Source organism: Antechinus flavipes, chromosome 3 (assembly GCF_016432865.1).
Source record: "Antechinus flavipes isolate AdamAnt ecotype Samford, QLD, Australia chromosome 3, AdamAnt_v2, whole genome shotgun sequence".
Classification (NCBI taxonomy): Eukaryota; Metazoa; Chordata; class Mammalia; order Dasyuromorphia; family Dasyuridae; genus Antechinus; species Antechinus flavipes.
This window is the reverse complement of record NC_067400.1, coordinates 572,490,110-572,511,128: the sequence shown is the minus strand read 5'-3', so window position 1 is coordinate 572,511,128 and position 21,019 is coordinate 572,490,110. Positions and strand designations below refer to the sequence as shown.

The 21,019-nt window shown below is 39.5% G+C and overlaps 1 protein-coding gene across 1 annotated transcript in view; it reads right to left on the bottom strand.

The window, feature by feature from the left end:
* Positions 1 to 2,963: 2,963 nt before the first annotated feature.
* SNRNP40 (small nuclear ribonucleoprotein U5 subunit 40) overlaps positions 2,964 to 21,019 on the bottom strand; it is a 48,182-nt gene continuing 30,126 nt past the window's right edge. The window contains exons 6-10 of the mRNA XM_051987978.1: positions 14,853 to 14,973; positions 12,314 to 12,396; positions 9,151 to 9,212; positions 4,621 to 4,724; positions 2,964 to 3,476 (exon numbers count right to left, since the gene is read on the bottom strand). Coding sequence (XP_051843938.1) covers positions 3,427 to 3,476; positions 4,621 to 4,724; positions 9,151 to 9,212; positions 12,314 to 12,396; positions 14,853 to 14,973 — 420 coding nt within the window. The 3' untranslated portion in view covers positions 2,964 to 3,426. The remainder of the gene's footprint in view (positions 3,477 to 4,620; positions 4,725 to 9,150; positions 9,213 to 12,313; positions 12,397 to 14,852; positions 14,974 to 21,019) is intronic.

Here is a 21,019-nt window from a genome sequence, read left to right as displayed (position 1 = left end):
GGATTTAACCAGTAATCCTGGTCAAACATAAAATTACTTTAGTAACTATTACAGATGTATTAACAGATTATTCTCTGAAATGATTCCAATTTGCAATTTTACCAGCAATGTTGTAAGTATACTCCTATCTCCAGTGTCATCAGTATTGTCTTTTATTTATTTATTTTATTTGGTGTATATGAACTGCTACCAAAGTTGCTTCAATTAGGACTTCCTTTGAGAGGTTAACCCTTCTAAATTTTATTGATGCCATTTATTTTAAAAATCACTTCCTGATAATCTCCAACCCTACCTCCACCTGCCAATAAATTCTACCATATAACAAAGAAAAGGTTAAACAAAACCAAATATCATGTGTAACAGTCTACATTTTTATTCTAACCCCACCATTTTACCAAAGAGACGTGTGTTTTCTCATGTTTCCCAGGGCTGAAACATAAAGATGGGTATCCTTTTCTGTAAATTGCTCTGTCTTTCAACTGCTCATCTTGAGAACAGGAAAACACTGACTTTTTAGGCCATAATCAGAGAACGGTGGCAAGGAAGCCCAACAAAAGTCAGGGAGATGAAAAGAGAGAATGAATATGGAAGGTTATAGCTGTACCTCAGATCTGGTCTCTACTCCATACCCCAAACTAAGTGATACAAGAGTAGCACAACTGTGCCACTGAGGTAAGATCGATGTACTATAGAGCAGACCATTTATCTTCTTAGTTTCTCATCTTTAAAATGGGGAACTTGTCTGACCAGCTCTCATTTTGACTGATCAGGTAGCAACAGAAATGTCCTGAGGACTCATCTGGCCAGTAGTTCTTCCATCTTTCCTGGAGAAATCAACTCCTTGTATTCCAGATTATTAAATTAATTTAAATATACAAATTTAATTTAAATTAAATTCCAAGTTCCTTTGGAAGGAAGCCATCTGTACAAACTCTTGTATGGGAGACCTCCTCCCCATCACCACATCATCTCAGACAGACTTGAGATGATAGCCCGACAACTCCTGCTACTACAACCCTCTACCTTCTCCTCTGGTCAGCCAGATGAGGAAAGAGCCAAAGCTCCACCAGAGTCCAGCACTGTTTGGCAAGAACCTTTAGGAAGAGTTAACCTTGTAAAGGAAGAAAGCTGAAGTCAATGAAAGACTCTTCTCCCAGTGAATGGGGAAGTCACTAATGCACATTGCTGGAAATGGGTCACTTTGGAGTCCCTGAAACCGACTGTTGGAAGATCTGAACTTTGGAGTTCTGCAGTGTGAGCTAGTGACCTTCCCTAACTACACGGTTGAAAGAAAATGGAAGACAGGACTAGGCTGTATACAGTGGCTAGAGTTTAAGAAGAGCTCTTCAAACCTTATTTCTGGGGAAGCAGGATTTGCATACATAAAGAAATGGCCTTCAGACACATCTTCAGGTTATTAAGCAGGAAAAACCCCCTGGAAACAACCACCCACCCAACCACCATCTGAGAAAGGAGTCTGGCTTTTTAAGTGCCAGCAGTATTAACTGCTGGAGGCCGTGAAAGTCATAAAGGGAAATTAACTGCAAACCAGAAATGCCATTACTCATTTGGGAGCCATCTATCTCTCCCAAAGTGAGAGACACAATTTACATCCTCTGGGGAAGCTTACACTAAAGTCTTTATTCCCCAGACTCTGGAATTACATTCTCACCACTCTTAAACCATTCCCTGTTCTCCATCACCACACAGGGGCTCCCCCAAAGTCTGGAGAGGTCTAGTCTGAGGAATGGGCTGGAAACAGGTGTAGGGATCTTGGCTGTTTCCAGGGCTTTTCCTCCTCTTCTTGTTGAATGAATCAGGAACCAGCAGCCTTTGGAAAATTGGGGCATTATAATTCTGGTCCCGCTTCTCTCATGTCAAGGAAAATATTTAACAACTTGGGGACTGTCAATAAAAAGTTATTAAAAAAAAAAACCAACTTGGGGAGTGGAGGAAGTTGATTTGAAAGGTGACAATGGCTGGTCCACAATGAAGGTGTTGTATGACCAGATTCTCCCAAAACCCAGGGAAGAGTCAGGGCAAGAGTAACTTATGGAAACAACTGAAATGGCCCAGGAGAAGGTATGGTGACCAGTTTGTTGAATTCTGTATTCCATAGATTGGCAACCCCTGTCCAGAGTTAACAACCCTTTCTTTAGTTCCAGAGCTATCAGGGACCTTGATCTTCCAGATTTTCATAAATACATGCAAAATGAAATACTCTTAGTATGGGTTTGTGGTGTGAAGGCCTCTTGTTGCCAGGGCCATACGAGTGATGAAAACTTGTCTAAGTATCATTGGGATAGTCTCAGGGATCCCCAAATACCTCCAAATACTCTAGAAATGTGGATGACTGATGCCCTGAGCCAGATACCTGAGCCAGATACCAACATGTATAAAGGAGGGGCTACTATAAAGGAGGGGCTACTGAGACATCTACTGCCATTTTTTCATGTCCTCTCAGAAAACAAGCCTAATGTATTTAATGAACTGGAATCATATATGGCACTGGAACAATGATGACAGCAGATTCAATGAGCTCGATGAGTTTTGGTTTGCAAATCAAAAGACAACCTCCTTAACGAGGGCTCCCTTAAGTTTGCCAATTCTGGGGAGAGTGGACAAATAAAAAGAGGCAGTAGCAGTCTTGAGCAACTCAGGCCATGTCCATTAAAGATCCTGAACAAGTAAAAAGCCCAAGGCCTTTCAGAATTTTATTTATCGCCTCGTGGTTGCTCAGTTCCCAACAGGAGAAAGGGATTTGGTCAATGACAAATTCCTGGTTTGTCATGTTCATGGTGGAGAGTAAACCTCCCCAACACACAGAGAAGAGAAACAAAATCTAAGTCACAGCTTCTCAGAAGCCTATATGGATTGTATCCCTGTCCACATCACAGCTCCAGCTTTGATTTATGGTGTTCATGCTCCCAAGAAAAGACAGCAATAAATTCCATCCACACAGCTCTTGTCAAAAGGCATCTATTCAGCTTTTCATAGAAAATGACTCAGAGAAACAGTGACAGAAAATATCATACAAGCCAGTTACTGAATCAAAAAATAAAACAAAATAAAACAAAAAGCTAACACATTTCATTCAAATTTTCTGTCCCAACCTTCTGCCTGAGTGGGAAATACACACTAACACAATGCCAGTCCCTTGGAAGAAGCCTTGTTTCTTCAATAAACCTGGGAAATTTTGTATATGGTTTCTTGAGGTAAGTGGAGGTCACTTATGATACCCTGGTCAGGATAAACATCACCTTGGAAATAAGGCTATCCTAGAAAGCAAATTCACCCTCCACCTTTGGCTAGTAATGGTCTTTTATCAGAAGGGAAAACACACAGCCAATGCCATTCAATTAAATCCCGCTTCTGCAAACCAAGGTCTCAAGGTCAAATAACTCTTGAGTTTTCCACTTCAAATCTTCACTGGATCTCTCCCATATAAAGTCTTTTGTCACTGGATGCAGAGAGAACTGTGGAGGAGAGGGAACAAAGGACAAGAAAACAGGAAGTTAAGAGGAAAGAATGGAGGGGCTTTGGCAACAAGAGCCAATTCTTATCTAAAAATATTTCAGATCTAGCTTCAATCTTCCTCCCCTTCATGTAAGTGATTCACATGATATTTTGTCTAACTTTTTAAAAAATTGCATCTTTAATGTTATTTCATATTCTGAGTTGCAGGCCAGTCAGCAGATGAAATCAGTGAAGTAACATTTTGTGAAAGGAAAAATAAAACTCCACTCACACTAACCTTGCTTCTTCAAAGTGACTTCTGGGACTATTTAGTTATAGAATAGCTGGGTTCTGCCTAAATTTTCAACCTCGTTTTTCAGCCCCACAATTCTGAAGTGTAATGTACTAGATTAAGTTTGAAAATTTATCAAGTTAAATTGTTTCTAATCCTATTCTATCTCTTTCCAATCTGAGTTACTGCACCCTAGGAAAAAGGCAAGCTCAGGGTCTCTAGCATATATATAGCAGGAATGCACAGCTAAAAACCAAGTATTTGGAAATATATGTGCTTATCAGTGGAAAAATTAGTTATTTTCTTATTATTTACATAAGCAAACTAGCCAACGAAAGTCAAAATGTAACTTTCATTTGATTACATGTTAGAAGATTCCCCATAGCAAAATAAATCTATGGAACATAGATTGAATCTAAGCTACTCTTGATTTAGAAACAGTATGTAAGCTCAGGGAGCATCTTACATTTGTACTGGTGTTCCTGGCACTTATGTTTGGCACAGAGGCAGTCACTTAAAAGGTTTGCTGGTCGACTAAGGCCACTAAATCTCTTAAAAGGTCCAAGCTTTAAATGGTCATAATGTGGGCTGAATATGACAAAGAGAAAGCAACTCCCACTCATTTCCCTCCTTCATTCCTTGGCCCCCCAGTACCATTCAAAATAGTAGTGTGACTTTCAGTGGTACCTACAAGGAGTGTTTCCAAGGAAACAGATACAGCAGTATTGTACATCTGAGGCTACTCTTGGTATGGGAACACAGTCCACAGTTCCTACCCCCATCCAAAGCTGAGGTGAACATTAAATGGCCTAGTCACTCTTATAGGGAGAGGTAAACTGCTTCCCTCTCTGCTAAAGACTACCGAAACTTACTGATGGGTTCATCTGGGTGGAAGGCCACTTCATTGACCGAGCCAGCATGGCCAGGCAGCTTGTAAAGGATCCTCCTGCTTGTGGTATCCCAAACATATACAAACCTGCAAGACATCATAGGAAGTAAGTTTTGGGCCTAGAAAGGTGAGGAGGGGAAAATGGGATAAAGCAGGAAGCACCAATACCCCTCTAGCTTTTATCCCAAGCATAAGCAGTCATTTTTAATGAACATGTTCCCAAATGAAAAAAAAAAGAACATGCTGACAGAGAAGACACGTTCCCCCCTCAGAAAGCAAGCCCAATGTAACCTGGCTATTGTTAACCTCCAGTTAGGTAAGAATGCCTTGGAAGTAAACTTAGTTGTTTGTTGGAAAGCTAAATTGCAGACTCAGGTAAAATATGCTCAGATATAAATCCATCCCTGGATCTAAGAAAGGGAAAGGCACCTGTTTTTTGCAAATATTTGAGCCAAATACTACTAGATGCTATAGATAACTAGAAATGTTGAAAACAGGAGGAGGCTGAAAGATAATCTGATCCCCTAATTTTATGGAAATGAGGGCTCAGAAAAGGTAAGCTTTGCCTATGGTCACACAGTTAAATAACAGCCAAAATGAGATCTGGGGTCCCTTCCATTTCACACTAATACTCTGGTCCTAACTCTAAACTCTAAACTCCCCCACCTCCATTAGATACTTGCTTTCTTTGCCAAGGATGCATGCATGATACACTCAGGTGGATATAATGCAAAGCTCCAGTGATAAGTAAAAAATTGAAGGTAAATAAAGGTCACGAGCATGTTAGTTTTGCTTATGTTGATCCTTGTTCCTGCCAGCTAGATGACAATGGGTACCACCTGTCACAAAGGTAAGAGAGGGAAAGCACATGGCCAGGTCACAGCAACTCATCACTGGGGAAGAAACAACAGGCCCTGCTGATGGGGAGTCACCTCCACAGGCAAAGGAGAACCTCTCAGGGCTCAGGTCTGCTACTATCATTTTAATGTGCCACTGATAATTTGCTGGCCTGAGTTATCACGCCTCTAAGCAGTGAGTATCTTAACACATTTAATGAAGCCCAGGAAACTCCAAGAGCATCAATCAAGAGGTAAAAGCAGCAGCTATGCCCTTTCATTCATTGTTATGAATCAAAAGAAGAAGCAGGAGGAAACCGACCATTTCTCATGTAATCTGGGCACTTCTCTGAAGAAGCCACTTGACTGATTTGGGGGTGGGATGCAGTGGTAGTTATGGCAGTGGCCACATGTGAGTAGGAGGACCAGTCTTAATGCTCTATTCATTAAAGACTCTTGCTTCTTAATCACTGTGGCATCCTGCACATCCAGGGAATTTGGTGAAGCCCATGACCCCTTAAACATTTTTAAAAGCATAACAGAAAACATATGGGATGACAAAGGAAACTGGTTATACTGAAATACAGGGATCAAATTCTTTTTTTAAAAAAATTCACAGGGGACAGCTAGGGAACGCAGTGGATAGAGCAGCAGCCTTGAAGTCAGGAGGACTTGAGTTCAAATCTGATCTCAGACACTGAACACTTCCTAGCTGTGTGACCCTGGGCAAGTCACTTAACCCCAATTGCCTCAGGAGGAAAAAAAGGTCATGGACTCTGAGTTTACCTCCCTTGGTGAAAAGGTCACTCCAGCACTCCTGAAGCCTTTGCCTTAACTATCTTAAAGGAGTTCTGATTTCTGAAAGCTGCTTGGGTGTTGAATTGGAGAATACCCAGGGCCTGTAAGGCAGAAAGGCGCCTAACCCTGACCTGCCCATCTTTTCCATGAGGGATTCTGGAAGGACTCAGAAGTGCTGAGGATTCCTGATCATTCCAGGAGACTTCCAGTCTGGAGCTCATTCAGTAGAAGTCAGTGGTGTCTCTCTATGCCGGCTTATCAGTGACATCTCCCCACAGGTGACTTCCCTCAGGATGCCAGTATTACCTTCTGCAAGTCCCTTTCTTTGTGTATTTCAGTCTCCTCTCTCCTCCCCTCAAACTAGTTATGTTACTTGAAGGAAAGACTAAATTAGGGGCATTACAAAAATATGGCAATAGCAATGGCAATGCTAATAAGTTAGATTTTAATTACAATATACAAATATGTATTATCAGGCTCCCCTTCTCCCCCAAAACCATTAACTGACTAGACAGCTAGTCAACACTATATAGCACCTATAGGTGCTATAATGAAGCACAGGATCTTATACAGTAAGGGCATATGGTAGAAATGAGGATACTGTATAAAATATTGTTTAATTATGCCACATGGAGAACCCTGACCAGGAGAGAAGAAGAGCAGGGCCCTAGAACCCCTCTGCTCTGTTCTTAGCTCATAAGCCTCTATAATTTCACTTTCCTTCTGGGTCTCTTATGTAAAATGAGGTATTTGGAGGAGATGATCTTTAAGGTCCTTTCCAACTGTAAATCTAACGATCAACTCCAAGAGAATGAGAGGCACCATTTGGGAAAGGGAGACTTCCTACATTAAAGGCCAAACCCTGTAACATTGCTTTTTGGAAGGGCTCCATTTTTAGGGTACAGGAAAGGCAACAGGAACCTCAGCCCTCGAAGGATTTACAGGAAGGATTCTCAAAAGGTGGCTGTCAATTAGGTGCTAAATTTAGAAGACTTTATTGCCGGTTCCTTGTTTTGGCATGGAAACCTGTGGCAGGAAGAGTGCTCCTTCTGTCATCCTTCAGATTTCGTGACAAAGTAGCAACGTCTATTTGGTATTGTAAGGGTATCCAGGAAAATCTCCTCCAGTAGCAAGCAATTTAGGGAGGGGAAAAAATGGGAGGTCAGAGGAAACTATGATTTGAAGGAAAGCTTATGCAAATACAAATGCATAGTATCTTAAATAAAAAGGATGTAATCTTCTGAATAAGAATTCGAGATATGATCATTATAAGAACAATCAAAGTCATTTTTAGTCAGTAAGACTCAATGTGGCTTCAGTTTGTGGACATCTTCTCCAGCTAGTAACTAATGGGAACCCAGTGTTCAGAAAAGCACGGGGTAACCAACCTCCATTGCTTAGGAGAGGCCATCAGGAAGGACCAACTAAGAAAAGCAGCATCCAGAACTGAAGGAAGTAATGATCTGAGGAACTGTGTTTAGCTTTAGATTCCACATTTTAGGAAGGACAAGGATGGGCAAGCAAGGGGAGGGACACAGGACAGGAAGGGCATGCAGACCATGTCAGGAGGACATGTGGGCTGGCTGTCATCAAAGAGAGGAGAGTCCCAAAAGATGGAGAGGCAGACTGGAGCTTGGGGTGAGAAAATACTTAGAAAATGCTGCTTTGGCACCCCTGCCAACTAGAGGTCATCAGGTAAAGGTTGGATAAGCCCACAAGAGGGACAACATAAAGGGGATTTTCAGTCTGATCCAAGTTGGATTAGCAGGTCGGTCGCGGAACTTCCTGTTAGCACTAAGTTTCTGTGGCTCTCCTGCATCTCACGGGAGTTGTTGAGGAAGAAAAAGCAACTTTTGTCATTTTGGATCCATACACAGTCAAGACTAGAAGGCAATTCTAAGACCCTCTTGCTCTCCAGGGGCTTAAGGAGGTGGACCACCTAGGTCAGGGGAGCTGGAGGGTCTGCAGTGAGCAGGGCACTACACTCCCAACAACCTGCTGTGCTCTTCTGGGGTAGGTCATTCATAGAGACAAACTGCATGCAAGGCAGCAGCCAATCTGGCTTCCTTGCAGCCCTGGGTTAACTTAATGACTCTCAGAGTCTCTGAGAGCAGGGTTAGAAGCCCGAGCTACGTCCTCCTCTTCTGCAGCCAGGAGGACAGTGCTACAGGCTCTGTGCCAAGGTCTCACAGGATGACCCCTTTGCTGTAGCAACCATGGGTCAAGGGCCTCCCAGGAGGCCAAGGACACCTGTTGCAGCCCTTCCCTAATCTGCCATCCCACTTCAAAGGGGTTGTGGGGGGCACCAGCAGCACAGATCACTGGGGACTACCCTGTCGTTCTCTCTCCCCTACCTGGGAGCTTGGTTGCTCATCGCCCACAGCAGAATAGTCATTCTATTTGTCATTAATAATGTCATTAATAGTCATTAATATTTAACCTCCAACCTCCTTTCTAGATGAAGGTCATTGTCAAAGACTCTAAAAGTACATCCCACATAGACTTGCTTTCCCTTCTCAGGAGAGCTTGGCCCATCTTAGCTGGATTCTCTTCTAGTGAAACATTTGAGGGCCCTCCTGTCAGTCTTTATTCATTCATCAAGGAAAGTTTCCACCAGACCTCTCACCTCCAGACTTTAGCCCATTTGGAGGGGACCTGGCCACGAAGGTCCAACAGCCCAAAATTCCATCACCAGAATAAAGAAAAGGAATGGTGGATCACTACTTAAAAAGCTTCCAAGCCAGTGCAATCTCTCCTTTCCCGACCATAGCCATCATTCCACATCTGCCCTGGCTGTCCCTGCGCTCCATGTATTAAACATGAGACAACTCCTGCTCTGCTGCATCATTCTTTTTATCTCACATCACAATCATTCTTACCTGTCGGCTGAACCGGCTGCAATTTTGCTTCCATCAGGTGACCAGGAACACCTCAGGAGATTCTGAAATAATGAGCAAAGAAGGTCCATTGAAAAGAGCAGCATTTTCTTTCTTTTGCCTCTTTCTTCTTTCTTATTTTTTCATGCAATAGTATTTTTTTTCCCAATTACATGTAAAAACAGCTTTCAAAATTCACTTTTGCAAGATTTTGAGTTCAAAAATTTTTTTCTTCCTTTTTTCCTTCTATCCCCCTGCCCCAAGACAGCAAGCAATCTGATATAGGTTTTACACGTACAATAATTTTAAACATATTTCCTTGTTAATCATGTAAAAGAAAAACCAGAAAAGAGAAAAACCATGAGAAATAAAAGACAACTAAAAAAATGAAAATACAAAAAACTTTGAGCTGCATTTAGTTTCCATAGTTCTTTCTTTGGACTGGAAAGCTGATGATCACACAATCTTATGTTACCATGTACAATGTTCTCCTGTTTCTGCTTACTTCACTCAGCACTAGTTCATGTAAGTCTTTCCAGGCTTTTCTGAAGTCATCCTACTTATCATTTCTTACAGAACAATATTCCATGACATTCATATACCATAATTTATTCAGCTATCTTCCAACTGATAGGCATCCACTCAGTTTCCAGTTCCTTGCCATGACAAAAAGGGCTGCTATATTTTTGCACACATGGGTTCTTTTTCCTCCTTTGTGATCTCTTTGGAATACAGAGCCAGTAGGGATGCTACTGGATCAAAAGGTATATAAAGTTTGACCTCCCTTTAGGCATCAGTCCAAAGTGCTAAGAACAGCATTTTCAAATGCTCATCAAAGCAAAGGAGGGCAGAATTGAAAGGGACTTAGGTGCCATTCAATCCAACATTCTCATTTTACAGAGGAAGAAGTTGAAATCCATGGAGGGCAAGGGGATGGGTTCAAGATCCTAACCCAAAGCCCAGTCTTCTGACGTTGGATTATCTGTTCTTCTTCCCATAGCATGCCTTCTATTCACTGGCAGGCTCTAAGTAAAATCAGACCCTTGCTGGCTTCCCACACCAAGGCCTGATGGTGGCATCTCAGCAGCTGTATCTTTTGCCTAGTGCTTAGATCCCCAGATGTGGAGAGCTGGGTTAGGCAGGCAGATTTTGGACCTGACCCCAAGCACACTATAAGACATCACGATTTCTTTGGCACCATTTACATATTTTTCTGTCTCCTCCTATCCCCTTTCTGTGTCCAAGGCCTTCATTAATTAAATAACCCAAATTTCCTAAACACCTCAGGGCTGTGGGGGCAAGAGAAGAGAAGAGAATAAAACAAAGTCTCCATACTTAGAGAGTTCACAATCTAAGAGAGTGAAGGAAAATGCAGACAGCTAAAAAAATTAATTCAAGTCAGTCTAGGATAAACATCCTTGGCTTGAAAATAAAATCACTAAGAATCTTTAAATACCACAAGTTATATTTTAATTGTTTTCCCTAGAAAAATGATCAGCAATTATGGCTTATATTTTATGACCTAAAACACCAATGAGTTACAATTTCATAACTCATATATAATAAATATAAAAAATGCTTAATTCACATGTAACCAATTAGAGTTATACCTGTCAAAGAAATCTTGTTACTATGCCTACAAAGAGAAGCTCCCTTTGCTCTATTCATCTTGGTACTTATTAAAACTCTTTTTCTTTCTCTTTAAAAAAAACAAAACTCCTAGAGCTGATTTACAGAACAAATCTGATTCCCAGTGAACCCACAGATCAAGTATATTATTCTTGAAGATCCTAAGAACATGGCTCCTCTCCTTTGAACTAATTCTCCCTGGGAACTGAAAAGTATAGGGTAAATGCTTCGTGTTTCCCTAACACTAACTATATGGTGCCAGAAGCTGAGGAAAGGAAGAAAGCAGCACTGTCTTAAATTTACATGACTTGAGGACAGACAACATGTCAGACAACATGACAACCTGAGGCAGAGCCAACTAGCCTGGCCATCAGGTCATCTGCCTTCTGGTCCTGGAATGCAAGCAGTATCCCTGGTTTTACCTTTTGTGTCATCACCTAGGGAAGTCATCAACTAGGGAAGAAGCAAGAGAGACTCCATTAAGAGCCTCAAGTCCATTATTTCTCTTTAAAAGGAAGAAAGAAGACCTAATTGAGTTTCAATGGATAAATGATGGACAGAAACAGCTACACCCAAAGAAGTAACACTGGGAAACGAATGTGAACTATTTGCATTGTTGATTTTCTTCCCGAGTTATTTTTACCTTCTGAATCCAATTCTCCCTGTGCAACAGGAGAACTGTTCAGTTCTGCAAATATGTACTGTATCTAGGATATACTGCAACATATTTAACATATAGGACTGCTTGCCATCTTGGGGGGGGGGGGAGGGTGGAAGGAGGGAGGGGAAAAAACGAAACATAAGCGAGTGCAAGGGATAATGTTGTAAAAAATTACCCTGGCATGGATTCTGTCAATACAAAGTTATTATTAAATAAAATAAAATTAAAATTAAAAAAAAAAAAAAAAAGGAAGTCGTAACCTCAAAAAATCTCAGCTGGAAGAGATATCTAGAGCTACTGAATTCTGATAAATACCTGAATAGGAATCCCCTCTATAAATTAATTTAATTCACTTTTAATAAAAGCACTTGTTATGTGTTAAGTGATAGGGCTAAAAAGAGAAAATATAAATCCATGTCTGTCCTCCAGAAGCTTCCATTTGCCAACATCCCTCAATGGCTACCGTGTCTCTGCTATCTCCTGGGGAAGCCCATGCCCTTTTAGACAGCTCTATTTAGGGCAATTTTTCTTTGCTTCCAATCTAAAGATGTTTCTCTGAGACTTCCATTCATTACCGGCTCCTTGTTCTCTGGGACTAAACAGTCTCATCTTTCTTCCACGTGACAGCCTTCAGATATATGAAGCTGGTTATGAATTGTTTCCCCTAAGCCTTTTCCAAGCTAAATACTTCCTGATTCCTTCATCCTGACCTTCATCTGCTGAGGGATGGCAGGGGAAGAATCCACTTCCCAAAATGCACTCCTATGCTTCCCATAGGATATCTCTCTCCAGGAATGAAATTTTGGAAAACAATTGCTATTAACATTAACAGAAACATTAGTAGAAAGAATTAGCTCATGGTCATACTAAACTTACCTTCTCAAAGTTATGTACATTTCCTTGGAATATCTTCACACACCTCTCTTTGGGGGCAAAAGGTCGGACATCCCAGATCCGAACTGCAAAGAAACAAGCATGGCAATCAAAAACCAATGTGGACAGATCAGAGCCAACTTTCCTGACTTCTCTGAGTGACAGATGAATGGGGCAGTAGAAAGGTCTCCTAGCACCTGCTTAGGTTCTTCTGACACTGAAAGGGAAGTGGATGTGTTTGGCTCTCATTAAATGGACTAAGGAGCCATATACAATTCAGGGTCAAACAAACTGCTCTGAATCTAAAAGTGACTAATGCTTTCCCCCAGTGAGACCAAATGAAGAACAGAAACTAAACCAACCCTTCTCAATTCACTAGTCACCGGCATTTGGAATAGGTAGAGCACACCTGAGTATTTCAGGATCTGCAGCAGTCACCTGATATATATTCCTTAAGAATATATCTAACTATTTAACCCAGCTAATCCACCTCTTCTCTCTGAAATAATTTAATATAGCCTAGGGGTACTAGGCTGAATAAACCCAAAAAGATCATTCCATATTGACCACAAGTGTGCCCTCTAAAGGGATCCTATTCCACAGTAGTTGGGGTACTCCTGTTACCTTACCTCCACCCTTCCTATCCAGAATATCCCTACCCTAACTTTAAAGAAAAAATACAACATACATGTGTGTATGCATACTTATGATATGTGTGTATGTATGTATCTAGAGTTAAAAGAGACAATAATACTCATTAAGTCCCACCTCTTTTATTTTGCAGATAAGACTCAGAAAAAATGCCCTGCCTAAGATGAGAGACTGAGTCAGTGGCCCAGCCCAGAGCCCAGGGCCCCCCACCAGCCCGGATTGGGAGGGATGACACCATCCTCTCTCCTCCTGACTGTCTCCCATTCTGACACTGCCTTCCTCTGGGGTGTCTGTGTATCCAGGCCTCGCTCCCACAAGCAGACCCACACGGATCTGCTTATACTTCTAATAACTCCAGCTCCCTCTGTAACTCCTGAACTGCACTTCAAACAAGGATGATTAGAGCTCATCAGTTCAGTCTAAATTAGATGCAATTTCCAAATCATTCCCATTCTTTGCTCCTCCCAAGTTTCTCACTTCTTTTTTTTTTTTTGTTCTGAGACTAATTAACTTTTTTTTTTAGTCCATATGTGTGGCTTAGTTTCTGTGGCTTCCGCTATTGATTTCCAATAGCACCACTGGTCTGTTCTTTATACAAACTGGTGGCAAACACCCAGGATAAAAGACATGATCCAAACATTCACATTTACTGAACTGCATAAAAGCTTTGAGTATGGCTCCTGTGCCCTCACTCTTCAGAAAAAAACCCTTGGGAAAGCCCATGCATAGATCTGCACAGCAGGGATGGCAAGGGTGAGAGGTCAAAGGACTTAAAGGCTCAAAAGTGAAGGAGGCAATTTTAGTCTATTTCCCTGCAGAATCCCTGAATTCCTAGGCAATTTGAAAATTGGTTTTGGCCATCTGATCCAGAAACTCCCAAAAGATATAAAAAAGTCAATGCCCTCAGGAGAGCCAGTAGGCTCTGGTCCTTGTGCTGACAATGTCAGGGATGAGCTGTGAAATCTTGAATATAGGTTATTTTCTCTTTAACTCAGTTTCCATATTTGTACAATAGGGAAAACAATACTTGCCCTAGGCTTCCCCTGCAAAGGCATACAATTCAACATTTATTAACTGCATATCATATCCTGAGACTACAAAGTTGAAAAAATGGCATAATCCCTGCCCTCAATGGATTTACAGGCTGATAGGGAGAAGGAAATGACAGGAATTGGTGAGGATCAAATGAGATAACATTTGTGGAAGTGTTCTGAAAGCTTATAAACAAAAAAGGAAGGGATATTTTTGTTATAGAATGGTCTCACACAAATTTTAAGAATGACTGGGTCATGACTATATCCTCAAATTCTTAAAAGTTCTAAACCAACTAGCCTCATATCTAAGGAGATCTTAGCTTATTCTAGGAGAAAAAACTCATCATCATAAAGTAAAATGATTAAGAATCAAAGCTGATCAGGAATATTGGACATTTAGGATGATAATGTTTGATGTTAATTTACTAAAGTTCAGAACATCCTTTAGTCTGGAACACCCAACACAAACTTCACAAAGTAAGGAGAAACCTGTCTCTTTCCTGTCCCTGGCTCCTACCTCTACATCATATAGATTCCCACTTCCCTCCTCTAACATGGTAACCACATTTCTACCCTTCCCTGGCTAAGGGGAACAAGAATTTATCAATCTAATTTTCTCAATGGATTAAAGGGAAGCTTCACATACAAGTTGAAAAATCTGGTCCACTCCTCATCAGTTGAAAATGACTCTCTAAAGGAGGTTTCAGAAGTCTATCTCTGATCCCACCCAGGGGAGGAAAAAGTGAGGGAGGATGTCTTTCTGACCATGTTTCTGTGACCTAATTGCCATTAAATAACTCATCAATGGTACTTCTAGGATGGTGAAATTGGCAATGTGCCTTCCTCCTCAGGGGTACCTGTGTTGTCCATTGCGTTGGAGAGCAGATAAGACCCTTCAGAACTTAGACTTAAGCCTGTTACAGAGTCAGCATGTCCCCTCATGGTATATGTTAGCTTGTTCTGGCGCAAATCCCAGACCTGAGTAGAGACAAAAGTATTAGCAAAGTGTATTTACAGCGGCTTTGTAACATGAGAAATAAGCCTGTAGGGTCAGCAGTTAAGAAAATGGCCTAAAATACTGTAGTATACTGATTGAATAGAGTGCTATCATGCCCCCAAATTACAAAAAAAAAAAAAAAAAAAAGAAAAAGAAATAATGTGAAAATTCTAATTACATATTTTTAGCATATAGACAAATTTTCAAATATTTATATGAAATGCCACAGAGAAAATAGAATCAGAACATACACATTGACCAGGACTACCTAAAAAAGGCAACACAATTTTACTATCAAATAGATAAAAGAGTTTATAAAGAGGTTGTCATTATTTCCAAAGGGCAATGGAGAGGGGACATAGTAAGGATAAATGGAATTTCATTAAATACGTGTGTGTATGAGTAGACACACATATACATAAAATGCACACATACATAAACACATATATACAATGTGGGACTGCCTCCCCACTTCAATGTTTAGTCTGTAGTATCATGATATTGATCAAAAGTCCCACCATATCGGGTGAACTTTCTGTAGAGGAAAAGAGGTCATAGACTATGGCAGCAGAGGATGTGGAGCTGAAGTACTAGAAGGAGTACCACATCAAACAGATCCCAGAGCCAAAGTACTGAATGGATGTTATCACTAGTTTTTACTTTTTCCTTTACTCAAAAGTAAATAGTTTTGTTTTTATTTGGAATGTTAGCCCAATTTCATTTACGTATTCATTTTTATTTATAGAGATTATTACCAATAATATTAAATTACTTCTAAAAATGTTTCTAGAATTCAAGTTGAAAAGATAGAAATGCAAGAATAAATGCATACTCTCCTAGGGAAATTAGTTTCTTTGGAAATGTTCTCTTGCTGCCTTTTAAATCTGGATTTAGGGCTAACATTTATCTTAAATACGAGATTGAAACATTGCACATCTGCCTGAGTAGGGAAAAGCAGACCAGCAGTTTTACTGGCCTGGGGACTGAGTCAGGTGCCAGCAATCAAGCCCATCCAGAAGGCAAACAATTCCCCTTTCCCCATCACCAGCATCTTCCATTACAGAGCCCAACAGACTTTATTAAGAATTTATTTGTCAGGCTGTTTGCTGCCTCAGGACTCAAGAGTGCTGAGAATGGTGAACAATTTGTTGAAACTGTCATTGCTTCTCTTTGCTACTGGCATCACTGAAATCTGCTCAGCAGCAACATGGAAAGAATTAAATTTGCCAAAACCAAACTATGGATGTTGCTCCATTTCCAAATTTTCCCTTCTTAAGAATGAAGTGATTTATAAAGATTTGTTAGAGCCAAAATACTTCTGGGATCTCACCGAAAAATAAGAGCCAGGCACTTATTTCTGCCAAATTCCTGCAAAAAAAAAAAAAATTCCATCCAGTTGTTTCTCACCCCAAATCAATTTTCTACCGGGACTTCAGAAAAGGTAGAGCCCCACTTGGCCAGCCAATCCAGCAAGCCAAATTTCCTTCTTTTCTCAGCTTTCCCTATCCTTAGTCTCTTTCTTCATATTGCTTGGCAAAACAAACTCCCAAGGGGCTTCAGAGAGAACTGGTTTGCCCTTAATCCTTAGCTTTTGGAACAAAGAAACTACAACAAATCAGCAGGATTGTATTTTATCTAAGTATTGTGTAGAGGATTCGTAGGTTGGTGAAAAAATTTTCTTACCACAGTTCTTGCTTTGGTAACAGCTGATATTTATATAGCACTTTATGGTTTAAAAGGTGATGTCAGAGGCATAACCTCATTTGAGCCTCAAAATATCCTGAGACAGGTTCTTTAGGCATTTTATTCTCATTTTGGAGCTAGGGAAACTGAGGCTTAGAGAAGTTATACAGCATATAAGTTTCAGAGGCAAGAACCTAACCTAAGGTTTCTCAACTCCAGTCCCATTTTTCTACCTAACCCACCAAATGCCCACCGCTACCTAGAGAAGACTGAGATTCCACTCAACTCAGGAAACACTGACAGAGCACCTAGTGGATGCCAGGTATGGCAGTTATATGTAATATGATGACAAAAACAAGAGTCCCTACCTGCAAGGCAGACTCAAATGCCTTGCAGAAGAGCAAAGAAAAATAATGCTGGCTCAATTTTTTGTTCTCTGAGGAGATGTAACTCACAGAGCGGCAAGTCTTCCCAGCAGCCCCTGCTGATTGTCTATTTCCTCAGTTCTCAATACTGGAGGATTCTGGAAAGATGGTGGAACAGTAGAACAGAAAATTCCAAGTTTTCCAGATTTCCTCCATAAACAAGATAAAACAGTTCCTCAGGGCAAACACAAAAGAGTAAAAACGAACCAGAACAGGAGCAGAATAGTGGTCCTGCTGAGACCACCTGAGAAGCTCTGAGGTTGGAGTGTGGCCTGTATGAAGTGTAAACAACCAAGCTAGCTCCCTGAAACAGCCTGGTGAACCCTGGGGCTAGCCTCGGAGAAGGGAGCCTCAGTCCCACTCCTGGACGCTGTGGAGAACCTCTGTTGGTAATGGATGCCAGGCCCACGCTGTGGAGATGAGGTCCTGAGCAACAAGGAACCAGCACACACATCCCATGAGTGCAAAAGCAGGGGCAGGGATGTTGCTGGCTGCAGGAATGTACAGCAGAGCAGAAGGCCAGACCAGAAGGAAGAACTGGAGGAGGACCTAAGGCCAGAGATCCCATAGCTACATCCCAGGACTAGAGATAATAAGCTACTACAAATTTAAAAAAATAAATAAAGGAGCAGGCAAAGGAGAATCCAACCATAGAAAGCTTCTATGGGAACAGGAACACTGGGAGTCATCTTCAGAGGATACTGAAGCAAAAAAAGCCTCTCCTACCCCAAAGAGTAATATTAAATGGTCGCCTGTTAAAAAGGAATTCATAGAAGAATTAAAAAAAAAAAAACCTTTAAAAATCAAATGAAAGAAAATGAGGAATAATTAAAAAATAATAATCCAAGAAAAACAAGATCATGAAAAGAAAATAAATCAACTGGAAAAGGAGATCCAGAATCTTAAAGAAAATGACCCCTTGAAAATTACAACTGGACAAGGGGAAGCTAGCAAAGTTATAAAAGACCAAGAAATAAGAAAACAAAATATAAAGAATGAAAAAATAGAAGAGAATGTGAAACATCTCATAAGAAAAATATCTTATGTGGGAGAAAAGACCAAGAGAAAACATAAGAATACATGGACTACCTGAAAGCCATATCAAAAAAAAAAATTTTTTTTGATACAGTTAAACAAATGGTAATTAAAGAAAATTGTGCTGAAGTATTAGAAATTCCAAGAGGAGAAAGTAGAAACAGAAAAAATCTACTGATCACCACCTGAAAGAGATCCTATGAGAAAAACTGATAGGACTATCATGGTCAAATTCCAAAAACCACAAATCAAGGGAAAAATATGAGCAACAAGATAAAAAACAATTCAAATATGGTGAAGCCACAGTTAGAATTATACAAGACTTAACAATGACTACATTAAATGACTTAGAAAATTATATTTGAAGAACAAAAACTAAAGTTACAATCCAAAATAACATATCCAACAAAGTTAAGCGTAATCCTGAATGAAAAACAAAAAACCAAAACTGGACATTCAATGAATTGCCAGATTTGAAAATCTGAAAATCTTGAAGGATTTTATTTCAAAAAGACTTCAACACAATAGAAAATCTGGCATACAAGATCCAAGAGAAATATAAATATTAAAAAATAATTACAAGGGACTCAATAAGAACAAACTGTTTACTTTTCAGATGTGGAAATATAAACCATATGCCTAAGATTGTCACTAGTAATTGGGTAGTTTGAAAGAAAATCTGAGGTAGAGCTGAGTATCATATAATTTAAAAAGTAAAGCTATGCAGGGAAAATTAAAAAAAAAAAAGTCTTATACAGAAAGAGAAGAACTGACACAAAAGAATTAGATGTGGATGGAAGGATTGGTAGTTCTAGAATCCTGCTTGCATTAGGAATGAGTTAAAAAGGGAACAATGTATATATATCTAGAAGGATATAAAAGTCTTCTAAATTCATAGTGAATAGAAATATCTTAATAGAATAGGGAGGGGAAAGAGTTATTGATAAGGGAGGAAGTTTTAGAGGGAAACCTATTCACATTAGATCTGGGTTAATTCTGAAGGAAATAAAAGATTTCTAAATTTATAAAGAAATAAGAGGGTGAGAGAATAGGATAAGGGGAGATATGCAGATTAACAGGAATGGGATAAAGAGCAAATAACAGACACATATATATATTTGAAAGGCCATCAAAGTCTTCTAAATTCAAAAAGAAACAAGAGGACAAGGGGAAAGGATGGGGGAAAGAGTATGAAGAGGAGTGGCTTAACTAACAGGCGGGCAAGATAATAGGTAGAAATAAAGTGGAAATAAAGAAATAAAGCAGGTAGAAAATAAAGTCAGCAGGGATAGGAAAAAAGATATACACAAAATAAAAATCAGGAGTAGAATTTATTATGTAAAAAGAGAAGGGGTAATAACCATGATTTCAGACAAAGTTAAAGCTAAAACATTTAATCAAAAGAGAAAAAGAGAAACTATACTATATGCCAGCTGTATTAATCAATATTGTTTTAGTCTATTTAAAATAACTAGAAATATAAAGTTGGAACATTGCTGTAATGTATAAAACAATGAATTTATTTCTAGCCATATGAAAAAATGCTCCAAGTCATTATTAATCAGAGAAATATAAATTAAAACAGTTCTGAGATACCACTACACACCTGTCAGATTGGCTAGAATGACAGGGAAAGATAATGCGGAATGCTGGAGGGGATATGGGAAAACTGGGACACTGATACATTGTTGGTGGAATTGTGAACACATCTAGCCATTCTGGAGAGCAATTTGGAACTATGCTTAAAAAGTTATCAAAATGTGCATACCCTTTGATCCAGCAGTATTACTACTAGGCTTATATCCCAAAGAGATTTTAAAGAAGGGAAAGGGACCTGTATGTGCAAGAATGTTTGTGGCAGCCCTCTTTATAGTGGCCAAAAACTGGAAACTGAGTGGATGCCCATCAATAGGAGAATGGCTGAATAAACTGTGGTATATGAATGTTATGAAATATTATTGTTCTGTAAGAAATGACCAGCAGGATGATTTCAGAAAGGCCTGGAGAGACTTACATAAACTGATACTGAATGAAATGAGCAGGACCAGGAGATCATTATACACTTCAACAACAATACTATATGATGATCAATTCTGATGGATGCGACCCTCTTCAACAATGAGATGAACCAAATCAGTTCCAATAGAGCAGTAATGACTAAAACTCTGGGAAATGAGTATGAACCACTACATAAAATTTCCAATCCCTCTATTTTTGTCCACCTGCATTTTTGATTTCCTTCACTATTTATAGTGATAGTATAGTAATATATATAGTATATATGTATATATATATAGTATATACATATTATATACTATATATAGTATATATATAGTAATATATATAGTATAGTAATAGTGAATTCTACACTATTTCAAAGTCTGAGTCTTTTTATACAGCAAAATAACTGTATGGACATATATACATATATTTTATTTAACATATACTTTAGCATATTTAACATGTATTGGTCAACCTGCTGTCTTGGGAAAGAGGTGGGGGGAAGGAGGGGAAAAATTGGAACAAAAGGTTTTGCAATTGTCAATTACAAAAGGTAATTGCTGAAAAATTACCCATGCATATATTTTGTAAATAAAAAGCTATTTAAAAAAAATGAGTTTGTAAATTCAAAAAATATGGAATGTCTTGGACTTATGAAGGAAAATGTTATCCATCTTCAGAGAAACAGGACAAACAAGCATAGTATGGTCTTATATAGGTGCATATGGATGTATACATGTACATATGGTTATAGATATTTATATAGATATATATTCATATATGCATATATACACACATACATATCCACAATTCACCGTAGCCTTCTTTGGAGAGAAGGGGAGGACAAGGGAAAAAAGTAAAAAGTAAAAAGTGCAAAGCAGAG